The sequence below is a fragment of the Heterocephalus glaber genome, unplaced genomic scaffold (assembly GCF_053883595.1).
Source record: "Heterocephalus glaber isolate CG9 unplaced genomic scaffold, H.glaber_assembly_v1.0 deba00001600, whole genome shotgun sequence".
Taxonomy (NCBI): Eukaryota; Metazoa; Chordata; class Mammalia; order Rodentia; family Bathyergidae; genus Heterocephalus; species Heterocephalus glaber.
Window position 1 is genome coordinate 39,164,965 of NW_028258372.1, and position 17,397 is coordinate 39,182,361.

Genomic DNA, 17,397 nt, shown 5'->3' on the forward strand with positions numbered 1-17,397 from the left:
GTGCCGGTGTGGTGGCGGACGTCTGCAATTCCAGCACTCTGGAGGCTGAGGCAGGAGGATCACCATAAATTTGAGGTCCGCCTGGGCTCCACAGTGAGTTCAAGGCCAGCCTGAACTATAATAGTGAGACCCTGACTCAACAAAAGAAAAGGTTTGTATAAACGAAAATAAAGGTTTGTATGTTGAGTAAACAAGGCTTACTCATTCCCACATAAAACAAGGAGTAGTGAGTAGGAATTATCTCTGCCAGACTGCTGCTTCACACCTAACAATACTAGGCAAGATTTTCCTTTTTGGAGATGAGATGCGGCTGGGAGTGCCATGTCCAGAGATCCCTATGGCCAGGTTTATGCTCCACAGATGAGGCAGGGCCCCATGGGAGGAGCACAGGCGACAAGATGGCGAGGTGGAGCAGGGCCTGGCTGAGAAGAGGACATGCCTTCCTCCATTCCCCATAAAACTATCAAGTGTGAAGCCCTGCAGAGATTAGCAGCTCTCCCTGTTCCGGTTACAGACCAGCCCCTTCACTGCCCCCTGCACTTCCCTCATTGCTACAGCTATAAATAAATGCACTGCAGTTGCCAGCCAGTCCTTTTCTCCCATCAGGAGGAAGGCCCCACCTGGCCTCAGCTTTTTGTATCTGTCTGTCTTCATCCTACACCATTCTCCCTCTGTGGACCCTGGACTCTTCAGCAGCACAGGCTGTGGCAAGGTGCCTGAGAGCACACTGCACAGTGTTTATTAAATGACCAAGAAATGTTTGATAGAGGTGGGCATAGTGGTGCACACGTGTAATACCAGCAATAAGGAGGCTGAGGCAGGAGGATAGTGAGTTCAACAGTAGCCTGGACTACATAGTGAGCCTTGTCTCAAAAATGAAAAGGAAAAAAAAATCAAGAGGGCCAGGAATTTAGCTCAGTGGCACCATGCCTGCCTCACAAGTGCAAGGTCCTGAGTTCGATCCCCACATCGAAAAAGAAACACCACCAATGCAATTTACCAAGAATCTCTGCCCCAAGGAAGGTGAGTTCTGAGAGTCCCACAAAGCATCTCTCAGGGGCCTCAGAAACAGAAACACCACCAATGCAATTTACCAAGAATCTCTGCCCCAAGGAAGGTGAGTTCTGAGAGTCCCACAAAGCATCTCTCAGGGGCCTCAGAAACAGAAACACCACCAATGCAATTTACCAAGAATCTCTGCCCCAAGGAAGGTGAGTTCTGAGAGTCCCACAAAGCATCTCTCAGGGGCCTCAGAAACAGAAACACAGATTTATGCCAAAAGAGCAGTGTTGAACTTTCTCCTGGACCCACAGCATTGCTCTGTCTGAATGAGACCAACAGAAGAATCCGAAGAGGCTGCCATTGCCCTGTCTGGGACAGCGGAGTGGATTGGGCCAAGCCCTCATGGCAGAAAGGGGCACTCAGGACAGGTGGGCTCAGGAGGCCAATGATGCAAGCAGCAATAAACCTAATGGCGGGGCGGGGGGGGTTGGTGATGTCAGGTTGCTTTCTAAAGGAGAAAGCTTCCCTTCCAAATGGAAAGGCAGGGCAGGGGATTTAGCTCAGTGGTTTTACCACCTGCTGCACAAGCACAAGGACCTGAGTTCGATCCCCGGTACCAAAAAAAAAAAAAGTTCCTAATGGAAAGGCAATACTTTGATTTGTTTGCCAGGTAATCCGTAGAGAGATAGGGTGAAGGAGAAGCCAGAGAAGAAAGGGAGGGGGCCAAAGCAAGGACTGCAGGAGGGCTACTTGGGCTCCCCTCCATCACTGCTCTCCTGTCCCTCCCCACACAGACCTGCAGGGAGGCACTGAGCACTGGCTCTGGAAACAGCTGCTGAGCTGATGGAGAAGTCTGGCGGCCGCTCACGTTTCAGCACATGGTGCAACTTCCCTGAGGCTCCTGGGAAGTCTCTCTGAGGCAGGTGGCAGAACCACTGAGCTAAATCCCCAGCCCTTGGGAAGTCTCTCCAACCAAAGTTCTTAGGCGTTTGGACACCAGGACCCCAAAAATGACAACCCCTTAGGTATCGCATTGGGGTCTCAGCCCCATTTATTTGAACAGGTTCCTCACGTGAGCAGCAGTCTTAGGTTATGGGTAGCCATTTCCCTCTAACCTGGGCACCAGGCAAGAGAGACAGATGCGCAAACATATTTCAGACTCCTTTCTCGGAGGTCTGCAGTTCTGAAGAAGCTATTTCATCCGTTTCTACTATATAAAACCACCTCTCTAGGTCCACTCAACTTGCCCTCACATAAATGAAGAATTTGCCCATGGGTTAAATACTGTATAGTAAGTAAAACTCTGTACTTTTTATCACAGACATAAAGGTCAAGTGTGATACTATCAAGGAACGAGCCAGGCTTGGAGCAAATGTGCATGCTCCCTTCTTTCTGACCCCAGGACTACATTTCCATGGGCCTCACCTGGACCCTTCACCACAGGGAGATCTGGGGCCCTTCCAGGGAATGCCTTGGCCCTGGCCCTCTTGCACGACTCCAGGGATGTTGTTCTCGAGAGTGTTATCCACCTTTTAGCTCCAGAGAAAGTTGCAAAAATGACACTTTCAGGAAAAGAATCTATAGCTTATATAGTATTTGAGCACTGACTAGGGGCAGTTGCAGACAGGGGACCAGGGAAGCCAGGAGATGCTCAGTAGGTGAATCGCATCTTTTGCGAGTAGCCCAGTTTGTCCAGGTTGGGATGGCAGGCCAGCTGCACCATTGGGGTTGGCCCACAGAGCAGCAGCAGCACATCATCCCCTGGGGCAGGCAGGTGCTCCTGGATCATGTCAGCAGTCACAAAACCCTTGCTGTAGGGCCAACCTGAAGTAGAGAGGAGAGGAGAGGACTGATGCTCCAGACCAAGCCAGCAAGGGAATGTGGTACATGAGGACGGGTGACTGGGGCAGCCCGGAAGGGCTCCTGGAGTCTCAGGGTGTAGCAGCTACAGCCCTCCCTGGCCCCCACCTAGTAAACAGGGACCTGAAGGAAAGGGAGCGGGAGACCACTGTGTTTGTGCATTAAGACTTGTGGGACTTTGGCAGTGTCAGGGAGGGTTGGCTCTGCAGAAACCAGAAACTCCCAGAGGGATATGAAGAGCTATTGGGAAGCCCAAGAGTACCTGACGGGGGATGGTCCAGAGTGAACCAGAGTTTAAAGCGATTGGGATATCGGGCCTGCAGTTCCTCCAAGTCCTCCCGAAGGATTATGTCCTTTTCAGTCTGAAATGCAAAGGAGAAGCAAAGCCTTAGAAATTTTCTCAGGCAACAAAAGTTCTCTGCTATGACAACTTTCTAACCGGGAGAGAAAACAATGCTATCAGCCTGCTAAAAGTTCTAGGGAATGAGCAAGTCTTTCAGTGCTTTTAGGGGACTAGGATGAGGGAAACAGCCATTATTTACACATAAAGGAATGAAATATCTAATAAGGGAGACTGTGTTTCTGTGTTCAGCACTAGATCCCTTAAATCCCTCTTCTTTCCTTGGGGGGGCCAGGGAAGAAATCTGGCTCAGTGCTCTTTCCTCATTATTGTAGTAGTGAGTCCTGTACCTTGTAAGGGAACCTGGGGCAGAGGCCAGAAGCAGCACTGGGCCTGTAGTCCTCATGGGTTCCACAGTTCTTGGTCCTCCCTATGCAGCAACTTTAAAGTGCCAGGACTGAGAAAAGCAAACCAACCTGGTTGGCAAAAAGCAGAAAGCACTGGGTTGGATCTTCAGGGACTTTCAGGATGGCCCGGATCAGCTGTAGCATGGGGGTTATTCCTGCATGAGGATAACCCACAGTGAGACATGGTGGCCATTCTCTGCTCTGCCCTGGCTCCATGGCCCACCAACCCTTTCATCTTAATTCTAAATTCTACTCATTCACATTCACTCCATTTTCCTTCTGTAGCCTAATCCTCTGACCTCCTCTTGCATATTTTCCTGTGTTTCTGGATCTCCTCAACATTCATAAGTTCGTATTGTGGAAATCCTTCTAAGGCTCTTCCTTCCAAAGTCTCTCAGAGGCTAGGGACTCAAATGTCACAGAGGACTACATGTGCCTCCTGACTCGGTGGATGGGGGTTCCGGGACATTGACTGGACTTGTAGAGGCTAAGAGCATCTCCTTTGGAATCAGACAGAGCCACATACTAATCCTGTCTCTGGCCACTACCTAGTAACCCTGCGGAATCCATTTAACCTCCCTGAATCTCCATTTTCTCATCTACACAAGGGAAAGACTAGTCCTTACTTCATAGATACATATATGTGTCTAGTACACAGTAGTAAATTGGACTACACACAGTGTCTAATATTAGATTAGTGTCTCATGCACAGTCATGTCTAATGCCAGTGTTCTTTCTGACTTGTCATCCTTAGCTGTTTCTTTCTACTCTCGATGAAAAATTATTAGATTCATTCAATTTGAAGAGAGCCTGCCTGATTTATTGCCCTCATTTTACCACCTAAAAAAATTTGGGAGATGAGTTCTACTTGCGTATGATTTTATTTTTCAGTTACTGATGAGGTCTAGATCTTGCTGGAGACCCCTTATTGACCATTCCACTATGATTACCAAATATTCGGAGGTCACTCAGGGTTCTGCCTGGTACCGATCAACAACAGCGGGAAGAGAATGAGAGAATGGCTCCTCCAGCAAGACACACCTGTCCCTCCAGCAATCATTCCCAGTTTCTTTGCCACCCGGGGCTCTGGTGGAGATTTCTTGTTGGGCTGAATGTTAAAATTCCCTGAGAGACAAAGAGAAGAGAGAGGTAGAACAAGGTGAAAAGAGAAAACTAAGTAAACAGATGCAGAATTGAAAATATGCCTGAGGCCAGTTGAGCAGTTGCTATGAAATCTGATCCTGGAACTGGGTGAAGGCTTGAGTGGAACCAGTCCTGACAATAATACACTGAAGGGCAGTGGGGCCAATGCTGTCAGTCCACAATCATTTCAGGGCCACAGTGAGTATTAGCTGCTTCTGGCAGAGGGTCACTCCCCACCGAGGGTGACAGGCATGGGGCCAGGTATGAATCTAGCCTCCCCAGAGGCACAGAGCAGCTCCGAGGGCTTGCCAGAGCACCCAGCTGTTCCCCTGGGAAGGGCTGAAAGCTATCTCTTCTGGATCTCTTCACAGCTCAGCCTGAGGCAAGAGAGCTTCAGAGAAGGAACCAGTTTCATGTGTTTGCTTTAGTAATCTCCACAGCTGTCTGACAGGGCTGGTGAACTGAAACTCACAGTCGGAAGGAAGCGTCCCATCTAAAGGGCTGAAAAGTATGTTTTTCTGTAGCGTCAGTGCTACGCTGAGAAGTAAAGACAGCTGCAGCCCTTAAACGTGTGTGTGCAAGCACACATGTGTGCAAGAGCACGCAGTGACAGAGAGCCAAGACTAAGAGAGCTGGAGAAGGCCCATAGGCTGAAGCAGACAGCTCCTTACCTTTCCCGGTGTAAGTGAGGAGCCCGTTTGGCCCCCGGAACTCTACCACGTCCCCAATCTTCAGGCTATCCAGGTATTGAGACATCTTCCCTCCCTCGGGAAACTTGGGGTGTACACCCTTCAGGTAGACCTGATAAAGCAGAGAGGAAGAAAATACCTTATTTGGGATGTTCCCAAAGCGGGGCTAGGGCCAGGTATCACAAGAATGCTATCTTTTCCCAGTCTACATACTTTCCTCATACCCACAAAGGAAATGCTTCCTCCTACTATCCAAAAAATCTAGGAAATTTCTACAAATTCCAGAAAAAGTGGGTTAATGAGATCACCAGGGTCCTTTCCTCCACTCTTACCTTGATGACGAGATCCACGTAGCCTCGGTCCTCATCACTGGTGACAGGAGTGTATGGCCTGATGACCAAGTTACCATCGATTCGGGCATAGAGGTAGACGTGTTTGCCTGGGGACCATGTGGAGAGCTACGTAAGTGCTCTCTGAGGAAATTTTGCATTCCTGTTACCATTCAAAACACTCAGGTTTGAGAGAACAGGATTTTAAAAAAAATTTTGGTTCATTTTGTTTTGTTTTGAGACAGGGTCTTACTATGGAATTCAGGCCAGTCTTGAACTCACTAGGGAGCCCAGGTGGGCCTCAAACTCACAGCGATCCTCCTGGGATTACAGCCATGTGCCTCCACAGCCAGGCAAGGGTAGGATATTTTGCTTTCTGCTGTGGTCCCAAGGAACTCCCAGGCAGAGCAGATTCACCCCTAACCTCAGCAGATCTCTTACCAAAGCCCGATCAGTCATCACAGGACCATGGAAACAGCAGGTAAGCTGAGGGCCCAGGCAATGGGGAAAAATTAGTGTGTGGTGGGGTGGGGTGGGGTGTAATGAGCAAGTCCTGTGGGAGAGAGGGAGGGCTGCTGAGTATTGAGGACGGCTGGGGGCACAGAAGCCACACCCTAAAGGGACCCAGAGGAACCTCAGTCTGCAGGATCCACAGCCAAGTGAGAAGCAAGGGAGTACGGAGGAGGAGGAAGTGAAGCAGTGCGTCTCACCAGACCCCAGACGGGAGACGCCCTCCTAGGAAACCAGGGAAAGGAGCCCACTCCACACTTTCCTTACCCACAGGCAGCCCCAGAATGTGGTGGGCGGTGGGCAGGGCAAAGCGGAACCTCTTGGTGTTGTGGCTCACAGTCTGGAGGATGGACAACACAAGGGTTTCACCAAGCGGGTCTGGCGCTGCCAAGTCCCTTGAGGCACCCCAAGCACAGTGGACGCTCTGCCTTCTGTACCAGAACTCTGGCCCCTCCCCCGCCCCTTCCGCAGTTTACCGTTTTGTCCAGGAGTCGCAGCAGGTACTTCTCATTGGGGTCCAGAAGAGTGACCTGCAGCCGGCGGGACTTTCGCACCAAGTAAGTGCCCACAGCCAGGCCGAGCAAGGTAACCAGCCCCACCCCCAGCGAGGCCAGCAGGATTGGGCCCTGTGGGTAGAGGAGGCAGCGTGATCTCCACTCTGGGAGCAGCCCAGGGCGGGCGTAGGACCGGCTGCCCGGGAGTGAGATCCCGAGCACCAGACCCAGAGCTTCGGAGGGGTAAAGCTGCACAGGGTCCCAGCCCGGAGGTGCAGTACGGGGACTCAGCATCCAGGTCGAGTCCCGAGCCCTCCGGGCTGAAGTCGGCGGTGGGAGCCCCTGGTCCGGACCAGATGTGCCGAGGTCCTGGGTACAGAATATAGGACAAGGGTCTCACCTGCTGCATCCCCATAGCTAAGCGCCGCGTCCTCCACCGCCTCGCCCGCGGACAGATCCCACAATGCGCCACAGGGCGGGCCGGGGCGTGGCTATCCAGAGGCGTGGCGGTGGGCGGGGTCGGCCGGCTCTGCCCCGCCCCTTTCCCGATTCACTCAGTGGCCCTCAGGTCCAGGGGCGCTCTTATCCAGGACCTTTAAAAACCGGCCCTCTGCGGTCTTCCGGTCCCTGTCACTTCGGTCCGCTTATCACCAGACCGGATAGCAATTCTAACACAGAACCTTTCTAACTCGGGCAGTTGGAGATCTCAGAGTCTGTGAGTCTTACACGCAGAGTTAAAGTTGAGCTAGAGAGAGGAAAATTAGTCATTGTGCAGTCACTGTAGTTTTTCCCACAGGCTAAATTGCACCAAAACAGTTGAACAGTCCTTCGGGGACTCTTTCAGGAAGGAACAGTGGCGTGGCGATTTCACTTCCTGGATCTTCTGGACGGAAGACTGGTTTTGTTCACCACGCCTGGCCTTCACACTTGAGCTTCCTTTGGGTCCAAGTCCAGCGTCAAGTCCTGATCTGGGTTCTCAGCCTTAGAAGCAAAGGCCTGGGCTTTGGAGGCAAACTACCTATAAGAACAGCGCCTCCAACACTTACTGGCTCTGGGCTGTGAACAACTCGATCAACTTCTCCAGCTTCTTCGTCTATAGATGAATGTACATTGTCATCTGTAGATGGGTAAAGTTTTGTTCACAGGGATGTTAAGAGGCTTTAATGGGATATGTTAATGGGCTTAGTGTAGTGCCTGTCATAGAGCAAAAATACCTAACAGATGGTAGCTACTCACCAATTCAAGACACAGAGGGTCACTTTGGGATTTGGACTGAGCTCTCTTGGCAGGAGAAGCATGGAACAGGAGTCAGAAATAGACACCAGGAGGCCCTGGTGTACACATCTGCCACCACGATGACCATTCTTTCCCATACATGAGTTTTCCAACCAGAACGACACTTGTTCTTTGTTGTGCAGTGATGGATAAGATTTCCACAGATGTCATTGTCAACATCTAAAGTAATATCAGCAGGGCAGCAGGGATGTCGGAGCACCAGTTTTCAGCTGTAGTTGGTGAACTCTGAAAATAATCCAAAAGATGCTTTGTGTTCTTTTTCTTCTGCATTAGCTGAAAATGTCAGAACCCTGGGTGGAGCTCCCTGTGAGTTTTAGAAGCAGCCTGTACCCTGTCCTAGGGGAAGTCAGGGTGTTCCGGGGTGTGGAGAAGTGCCAGTTTAGGTAGAGAGGGCTGCAAAGGGGGAAGGGAGCAGGGGATTTAGCTCAGTGGTTCCGCCACCTGCCTCACAAGTGCAAGGTCTTGAGTTCGATCCCTGGTACCAAAAAAAGAAAAAAGAGAGAGAGAGAGAGTGGGGATCCCTCTCCTTTTCTGTTTGGAGAGACAGAAGTACGCATTATGTACTAGGGCTTCTGACATCCCCTCTACTGGTGTAGCTAAGAAGCTGCACTACTGATCCCTGCCACTGGCCAGTTTTGTCTGTAGAGGTTCTTCTCCCTTGACTGACAGGGACCATGGCAAGAGAGGAAGTACAGAACCAAAGGAAAACACAATTACAATTCAAAGGGCAGACTTTAACTAGTGTGACTGCATCGCCAGGAACCATGGGATGGGATAGGTGCATGAGACTGGAAACTGTCTATGTGGTGTCGGTAACCATGATGAACCCTTAGTCCTGAAGAGAGTTGCTGTAGGGTGGCTGGAGAGGGGCTGCTCCCTTGGGCTGAAGACTGGAACAGATGACCTAGCCCAGAAGATGAATTCCACCTCTCCGTGACTCACAGCAGCCTTTCCTTTAATCCTTATTTGGAGGAAAGGGGGCATTTCTAGATTTTTTTTATCAAATCTAGTCTTCAAGCTTAGGTTTTCTACTTGAAGAATAGTAGAACAGAGACTAGATCCTGCCTCTTGGGAAGGGGAGGCAGGAGGGTTGCAAGTTTGAGGCAGCTTAGGGTGACCCTGTTTCCACAAGAACTAGGAAAAGGTTGGGTGAGTTGGGGACGTAGCTCAGTGGTAGAGCACTTGCCTGCATGCACGAGGCCCTGGGTTCAAACCCCAGTACTTAAAAAAAAGACACACTGTAGCCTGAAGGGGAAGTAGAATATTAAAAATATGTTTTATAACTCTGAATTAGAGTGTAAAATTCACTAGTTTGTTTGAAATACCATAGGATATCCAGGAAGAAATTTGGAGGTAGATCTGGTTTTAGAGAGGCAATGGCGTGGATGAATCAGAACAGGAGATGTAGGAACCTGACATTTGTTCAACATGTACCCGAAACTAGGTGAATTCCTTTTCACATATTCTGACACCATCCATTTACTCCTCACAACCATTTGTGAGATGGATCATTAATGTCCTTTTTTTTTCTTTTGGATCAAACTTGGGTCCTTGCGCTTGTGCAGCAGGCAGCGCAACCACTGAGCTAAATCCCCAGCCCAGATGTCCTTATTTTATAGAAGGAGAAACTAAGGTTTAAGACAATGTAACTAGCTCAAGCTTAACAAACTGGCAAAATCAGGGGGCACACCAGGCAACCCGATATTGAAGTCTTACAATCCCACACCCCCTTTTAAAATATTTCTAGTAAGGAAACCATTCAACACACCAAAGAAGAGTAGTGTAGTGAAGCCTCATGTACCCATCAGTCACCTTCAACAATTACTGTATTTTTATGGTAGAGAGGATTGAACCCAAGGTCTTTGCACTGAGCTGTGGGAGACCACATAGGAAGATTAAGGCCTAATTGCCCCCTCAGTGAGCACTAAGAAGAAAAGCAGTGCAAGCCTGTTGATGCTGTAGGGAAAACTAAAAACAGCTGAGGTCCTGTTTACTCAGACAAGTACCATGGAGGGTGGGAGGCAGATAAATCCTGTGTAACTAATTGGCTGTACTCAGGTCTGAGTGAATAAAGCCGGGGTGTGCCAGTCACTCCGGGCTTTCTGTTGAAGGGAGACAAGAGCCCCCTAGCCTTCCACTTTTTTTGGGGGGGGGTACCAGGGATCGAACTCGGGACCCTGCGCTTGTGAGGTAGGCAGCAGAACCACTGAGCTAAGTCCCCGGCCCTGGCCCTCCACATTTTAACCTGATTCTGTGTCTCATTACTTTTCATCCTTGTCACCCCTTGGTCAAATCCGAGCTTGTAGGCTGGTTCCTACACTGAGATATATCCCCAGCTCTTTTTCTTCTTTATTTATTTTTTGGTACCGGGGATCAAACTCAGGACCTTGAGCTCGCGAGGCAGGTGCAGTGCCACTGAGCTAAATCTCCAGCCTTGTTTGTTTGTTTTGAGACAGGGTCCTACTATATAGTTCAGGCTGCCTTTGAACTCACAGTGTAGCCCAGATGGCCTTGAAGTCACAGAGATCCTCCTGTCTCAGCCTTCTGAGTGCTGGGATTACAGGTATGCACCACCACACCTGGCTCATATTGTGTTTGTCAAGAGACTTATGTATAAAATTCTCCTCAATAGGGCCAGGGATTTAGCTCAGTGGTTCTGCCACCTTTCTTGAAAGCACAAGGTCCTGAGTTTGATCCCTGATACCCCCCCAAAAAAAAAATTCTCATGAACAGATTAAGGGAAAATTAACACAGGATCATCTCATTAGTTATAGAAAATCATTTAATACAATTCAATCTCATGGCTTTTAGGAAACTGGAAATACATGGGAACTTCCTTGACTTGATAAATATCATATACCAATATCCTATTGTAAACACGCTTTTAGACATACTTCCATTCATCAGAAACAAAGCTAGAATGTCTGTAATTGATGCTATTATTTAATATGATATTCATAATCCTTGCCCAGGAGTTGGCAACCTGGTCTTTTGTATGTTAGAAAGTGAGTAGGTCATGTGGTCTGTCTCAATCATCCAACTTTACTGTTGTAGCATGAAAGCAACCATAGGTGATACATAAGTGAATATGATTGTGTTCCAATGAAAGTTCCTTTACAAGTACAGGGAGTGGGCAGTGTTTACCCTGAAAGCCATAGTTTGCCAGTCCCTGTACTGAGCAGTGCAACAACTTAGGGAAAGTAAATGAAGAATGAGAATCATAGGGAATTCAAGAGAAACCAGGGAGTCACAGTTGTAAACACAGGGGAAAAAAAAAGATTCCTAAGGGGCTGAAGATGCAGCTCAGTGGTGCCACAAGGCCTGGGTAACAATCGAGAGAGAGGGGACGGGGGAGAGATTGTTGCATAAAAGATCAACCTAAAATAGAAGAAAGTATACTATACCATGATTACTATATATAAAAGATCAATGTTGCATTAGCATAATATGTTAATCTCAGAAAAAATAAACTATTTGGAAACAAATATAACAAAGGAAGTACAAGGCTCTCAGGAAAAAATTATCAAATTTCCTTAATAAAACCAAATTAAAAAAAAAACAAAAAAACCAAATAAAGAACGCTTCCCTTTTTCATTGGCTAGTAGCTCCATCTTTCTAGAGGTGTAGACAAAAACTTTGGAGTTATCCTTACTCCTTTCTCAAGTCCAGCAATCAATTTTCAGAAAATCCTCTTGGTTCCATCTAAAATGTGTTCAGCATGGAACCACTTCTCACCGCCTCTGTGGCTAGCACTCTGGTCTAAACTGCCATCTCTGTCCATGGGGTTCCTGTGGTGGCTGCATCCTAGTTGATTCTGCTTCTGCCTTCCTTCCTTCTAATGTAGTCTGCACTCAGCAGGCAGAGTGCTCCTTATATGGTTTCAGCCAGCTTAACACAAAGCCCTGCAATTCGTCCACATCACCTTGTTGACAATGTTCAGTGTCTTTCTCTTGAACCTCAGTATGTGAGCTCCATGAAAGTAGCACTCTTGGTCTGTTTACTAATATAGCTCAAGCACTTTGAGCAGTACAATTAATAAGGAAAGAATATACACAAAATTATGGACACGCTGATACAGGGGGAATAGATGCACCTCCCATCATGCTAGGTGTCAGATACACTGAGTTCGTGTTCCCTGAAGTCGAAGAATGAATTCTAAGGAACAATGCAGGTTAAGAGTAGGACGATTTACTGGGGAATAGGAGTGGGGAATGTGAATAGGGAATAAGAAGAGCACCTGAGAGATGGAAGGGGTCCCAAATGGGCTCCCAATAAGCCCATTCCTCAAAGGAAGCTTTATAGTGCAGAGTCATGAGGGGTGGGTACAATGTGGGTAAAAACCATAACCAACCAATAAGATTACAAGTATAGTCACTTAGGTAATATTGATCCAATAGTAACAAGGGTATATGGATGACATCATTAACCATGGTTGGTAATCTGTAGTTTTGGTCTTACATCTTCCTAGTCTTGGGTGGAGGAGGATGGCCAACCACCAATGAGATAATGGTCTATCTATATGGGAAAGCCCAAAAGGGTGGTGCCAATAACCTCAAGTTTCTGTTCATCCCTTAGAGTAGTATGTACATCCAGCCATTGTGACTTTAATCTTCTTCAGATGTGCCTCCAGCCACAGCTTCCATATGTTCTCATCCTCTGCATTGACTTCAAGGGCCCAGCCCTGTCTGACTGCCTGCGATATTTCTCTTTTTTTGGTACCAGGGATCGAACTCGGGACCTTGCGTTTGGGAGGCAGGCGGCAGAACCACTGAGCTAAATCCCTGGCCCCTGCCTGCAATATTTCTACCTAATTTAGCTGTCTATATCAATGCTACTGTTAAATCAAGAGATCAAGCAATCCCTAGTATAGTGCACAGCAGTAGCTCCTTGGCTGACTTGCAACAGTTCCATAAATTTAGTTCCTAGCAACGAACACAAGGAATAATGTAACAGAATAGAAGATGGAGAAAGAACTCCAAGCACATTCAGCTATTTGATCTTTGACAAAGAGACCAAAATATACACTGAGGAAAGATAGCCTCTTTAAAAACCTGCTGGAAGATAAACTGGGTAAAACTTTTGAAGTCATAGGCATAGGCAAGGACTTTTTGAACAGAACCCTGGTTGTACAGGAAATACTTCCAAGAATCAACAAATGGGATTGTATTGTAGCAAACTGAATTCTGGAAAGGAAGACCTAGGGAGGCAGGAGGGAATGTACAACTCTTTTACAATGTCAACGGACCTGACTGGGATCTTTCCCAAAGAAGTCAGGCCCAGAATATCAGCAGACTGGCAGTTTTACAGGGTTGCAAGCAGGAGGTACAGAAGCAGAAGTAGAGTTTACACAAAGCAGAGCAGTGGAGGGGGCAGAGCAAAGAGTTCTAGCAGGACTTTCTGAGTTCGTTACGCTCCTATGGTGACAAATTACAGAAGTTGTCATGGCTACTCAGGTACATTCTGCAAAGAGCATAGTTATCTAGTTAACCCATAGATGCTTAATAACACAGTTAACTCATAGTTGTCCAATTTAGTTATTTTTTGTTAGAAATATATCCATCTGCCTAGAAATTCCCTTTCAGTATCAAATTAAAATCAGAAGAAACAACCAACCCCATGAAAAGACAACCTAAAGGATGGGAAAAATTTTGCCAAGTATTCCTCAGACAGAGGACTAATATCTAGAATATACAAAAACTCAAAGTAAAAAAATAGACCCCCCAGGAGGGGGAAAGGAAAGAAGGGGCAAGAAAAAGAAGAAAATAGAAGGAAAAAATGGAAACCAAGATTTTGTAAATAAGGAAGGGAAGAAGGGTCGAAGGGAGGGGAGGGGAATGGGAAAAAAAGGAGCAAGATATATCATGTACAGATGCAGATTCCCTATGATGAATGTGATCATTATGTAGATCTATAATGTACCAATAAATGTTTTGCCTCAAACAAAATTAGACCCCCCAAATAAAAGACCCAATCAAAAAATGTGCAAGTGAAATGAATAGAAACTTCACAGAAGAAAAATTACAAAAATGGTCAATAGAGGAAATACTCAACATCTCTGGCCACTAGAGAAATGCAAATTAAAACAACCCTGAGATTCCACCTTAATCCAGAAAGAATGGCCATCATAAAAAAATCAAATAATAAAAAATGTTGGTGAGACTGAGAGGAAAAAGGAACCCTTCTACATGGTTGGTGGGAATATAAACTAGTACAACCACTATGGAAATCAGTATGGAGATGCCTCAAAAAGCTAAAACTAGAAATTCCATTTGACCCAGCTATTCCCCTTCTAGGAATTTTCCCAAAAGAGTTAAAGACATCATATTGCAGTGATACTTGCATACCCATGTGTATAGCAGCACAATTCACGATAGCTAAATGGTGGAAGCAGCACATTTTGTCCATCAACAGATGAGTGGATAAAGAAAGTGCGAAAGTGACACACAGTGGAGTGTTACTCTGCCATAGAGATAAACTTGAGTCATTTGTAGGCCAGTGAGTGCACCTTGCAACCATGATGTTAAGTGAAATAAATCAGACACAAAAGCATAAATATTATGTAGTTTCTCTTCTTTAAGAAACCCAAAATAGGGCCAGGGATTTAGCTCAGTGTTTTTGCCACCTGCTGCGCAAGCGCAAGGACCCCATGTACCAAAACCAAACCAAAACAAAACAAAAAAAGAAACCCAAAATATAAATAAGAACAAAGTAAAAGATAGATAATAGGAAGTAGGGAGATAGAGCTTCTTCAAAGGGGAGGGGATCAAGAGATGAAGGGAGATGGAGGAAGGTGAAGGAAAGGGGAAGAGAAAAGGAATTAAGATGTGTTACGAACGTGTACCAGCCCCACACAAGGAATGTAAACATTACATGCTGGAAACATGTACTAATAAAAAATAAAAAACCAACAAGCATGATGTTGCCGGCAGCATGGGTTTCATGCTTCAACAATTCTTTTGCTCCCCACCAAAAAAAGTTCCAAGGGGGATTTGGTTTGGGTTTTTTTTTTTTGGTACTGGGGATCGAACTCAGGACCTTGCGCTTGCACAGCAGGCACAGGAACCACTGAGCTAAATCCCCAGCCCTCCAAGGGGGATTTGGTGAGAAGGGTGCTAGGCAGCGAGCCTGAGCAGATGCTGAGCACAGGGAAATAGGTGTCTCAGCTGAGAAATGGTAAGCTTAGCAAAGCCCTAATCTTATCAGAGAACCAAAACCAAACCTGCCCAACATTAGCCTGGCAGGGAGATGTTACTTTTATTACCCTGGTTTGAAAACAAAACCTCTTCTCTGGGGAGGGAAGGGAGACTTTGCTAAACTGCAGTTCACTGGAGGACCAAGTCTCTAAATCTCTCCAGAGGGAATCATGTTTCTATAAACAAATCTGGGGCCAGGGATTTAGCTCAGTGGTTCTGCTGCCTGCCTCAAAGGCTCAAGGTCCCTAGTTTGATCCCCAGTACCAAAAACAAACAAACAAACAAACAAACAAACATCGCCAAGGATGTTGCTCAGTGGTAGAATACTTGCCTGGCGTGCATGAGGCCTTAGGTTCAATGCCCAGTACTGAAATGAACAAAACACATTTAAAAATTTAGAAATATTGAATATTTTAAATATTCAAAAAAAAATAAGAGACGTGAAAGTAGTTAAGCTTTTGGAACAGAACTAGGTTGAAGGGAAATGGGAAGGGAGATGGGGCTGGTTTTCACTAGGTCCTTTTGAGACCTCACTGAACTTGGTCTATCAGCAACCTTTGATCTGATAGATCAGTCCTCCTTGAGACACGGTCTTCTTGTGTCACTTACTTGGTTTTCCTCTTACCTCTGTGTCGACTCCTTCTCTATCTCTTTTTATGGTTCTCTTTCATTTGCTCAACCTCCTAAGGTTTAAATAACCCAGGGCTCAGTCCTTGGATCAGTTCTCATGATTTTTTGTGTCATTAGAAATCTCGACAAGAGCAATTTTGGTTGAGTAGTAAGAACAAAATCTTGATTAGAGAAGGTTTAAGAAGGATGTTCAGGGCCAGGGATTTAGCTCAGTGGTTCTGGTGCCTGCCTCACAAGTGCAAGGTCCCGAGTTTAATCCCCAGTACCAAAAAAAAAAAAACCAGTATAGATACAGTCCTGTCAAAGATTCAGATTACATTTACATTATAAATCTCAAGGAAAACCTTATATTTGACTGAATGTAAATCATAAAATATTAAGTGCTAGTAGAAATTCTTTAGTACTTCACATTAGTTCTTTCCTTTATAAGCATTTTTCTAGAGATATTTTTTTAAAATAGCAAAACATTTATTGGTACATTTTAGGCATACATAATGATAACACTCCTTAAAGGGAATTTTTGCCTGTACCTGATAGATCCCACCTCTTTGTTTCCATTGCCCCTCCCCTGAAACCTCCTCCCCTATGTACAAAAGCTTTGTTTCCATTTTTTTCCTTCTATTTTCACTTTTTTTTTCTTGTCCCTTCCTTCCTTTCCCCCTCCTGCCTCCCTTGTTCCCCTTCCCATTTGAATATTTTCTTTCCATTTCCCAATATCTATTATATATTTTAATCCTTATTTCCACTTTTGGTTTCTCACACCAGAGAAACAATGCAATATTTAAACTCGTGTGTCTGATTTATTTCACTTAAGAGTATGATCTCAAGGTGCATCCATTTAGCTAGAAATGTCTCAAGCTCGTCCTTCTTTATGGCAGAGTGGCACTCCATTGTATAAAAAACCCCCCACATCTTCTTTATCCATTTATCAGTTGATGGGCATTTGAGGTGTTTCCAAGATTTAGCTATTACAAACTGTGCTGCTATAAATATGGATGTGCATATATCTTTGTGGTATGATGCTTTTAATTCTTTTTTTATGTTTTTTTGAGGCAGGGTCTCCATTTGTAGTTCAGGCTGGCCCTGAATTCACTGTGTAGCCCAGGCTTGCCTCAAACTCCTGGCAATCCTCCTGCCTCAGCCAGCCTCCCAAGTGCTGGGATTGCAGGTGTGTGCCACCATATCTGGTGATGCTTTTAATTCTTTTGGGAAGATACCAAGAAGGGGAATACCTGGGACAAATGGAACCTCCAGTTTTAGTTCTTTGAGGATCTCCACACTGATTTCCACAGAGTTTGCACCGGTCTACACTCCCATCAACAATGGAGAAGGGTTCCTCTTTCCCCACAGCCCCACTAGCATTTGGTTATCAGTTGATTTCTTGATAGCAGTCATTCTTTCTGGAGTGAGGTGAAATCTCAGTGTTGTTTTAATTTGTATCTCTCGGATGAGCAGTGATGTTGAACATTTTTTCATATATTTATTTGCTGTTTCTAATTCTTCA

General features: G+C 46.1%; 1 protein-coding gene across 1 annotated transcript; it reads right to left on the reverse strand.

Annotated features, from left to right (window-relative positions):
• Positions 1-2,030: 2,030 nt before the first annotated feature.
• Cyb5r1 (cytochrome b5 reductase 1) lies at positions 2,031-7,282 on the reverse strand. The gene is made up of 9 exons (XM_004862205.4): positions 7,175-7,282; positions 6,757-6,906; positions 6,548-6,620; positions 5,774-5,880; positions 5,424-5,553; positions 4,651-4,734; positions 3,679-3,764; positions 3,125-3,224; positions 2,031-2,826 (listed from the first exon to the last, which is right to left on the reverse strand). The coding sequence occupies exons 1-9, from the start codon at positions 7,187-7,189 to the stop codon at positions 2,654-2,656; spliced, it is 918 nt and encodes a 305-aa protein (XP_004862262.2). The 5' UTR covers positions 7,190-7,282; the 3' UTR covers positions 2,031-2,653.
• Between the last annotated feature and the right edge of the window lie 10,115 nt (positions 7,283-17,397).

Bases quoted from the DNA above. Each gene is read 5' to 3' on its own strand.
- Cyb5r1 (XM_004862205.4), bottom strand. The intron at 5,554-5,773 runs GTAAGAGTGGAG...CTGCTTTATCAG, and splicing joins ACGTGGATCTCGTCATCAAG to GTCTACCTGAAGGGTGTACA. The intron at 2,827-3,124 runs GTACTCTTGGGC...TCTCTACTTCAG, and splicing joins TCTGGACCATCCCCCGTCAG to GTTGGCCCTACAGCAAGGGT.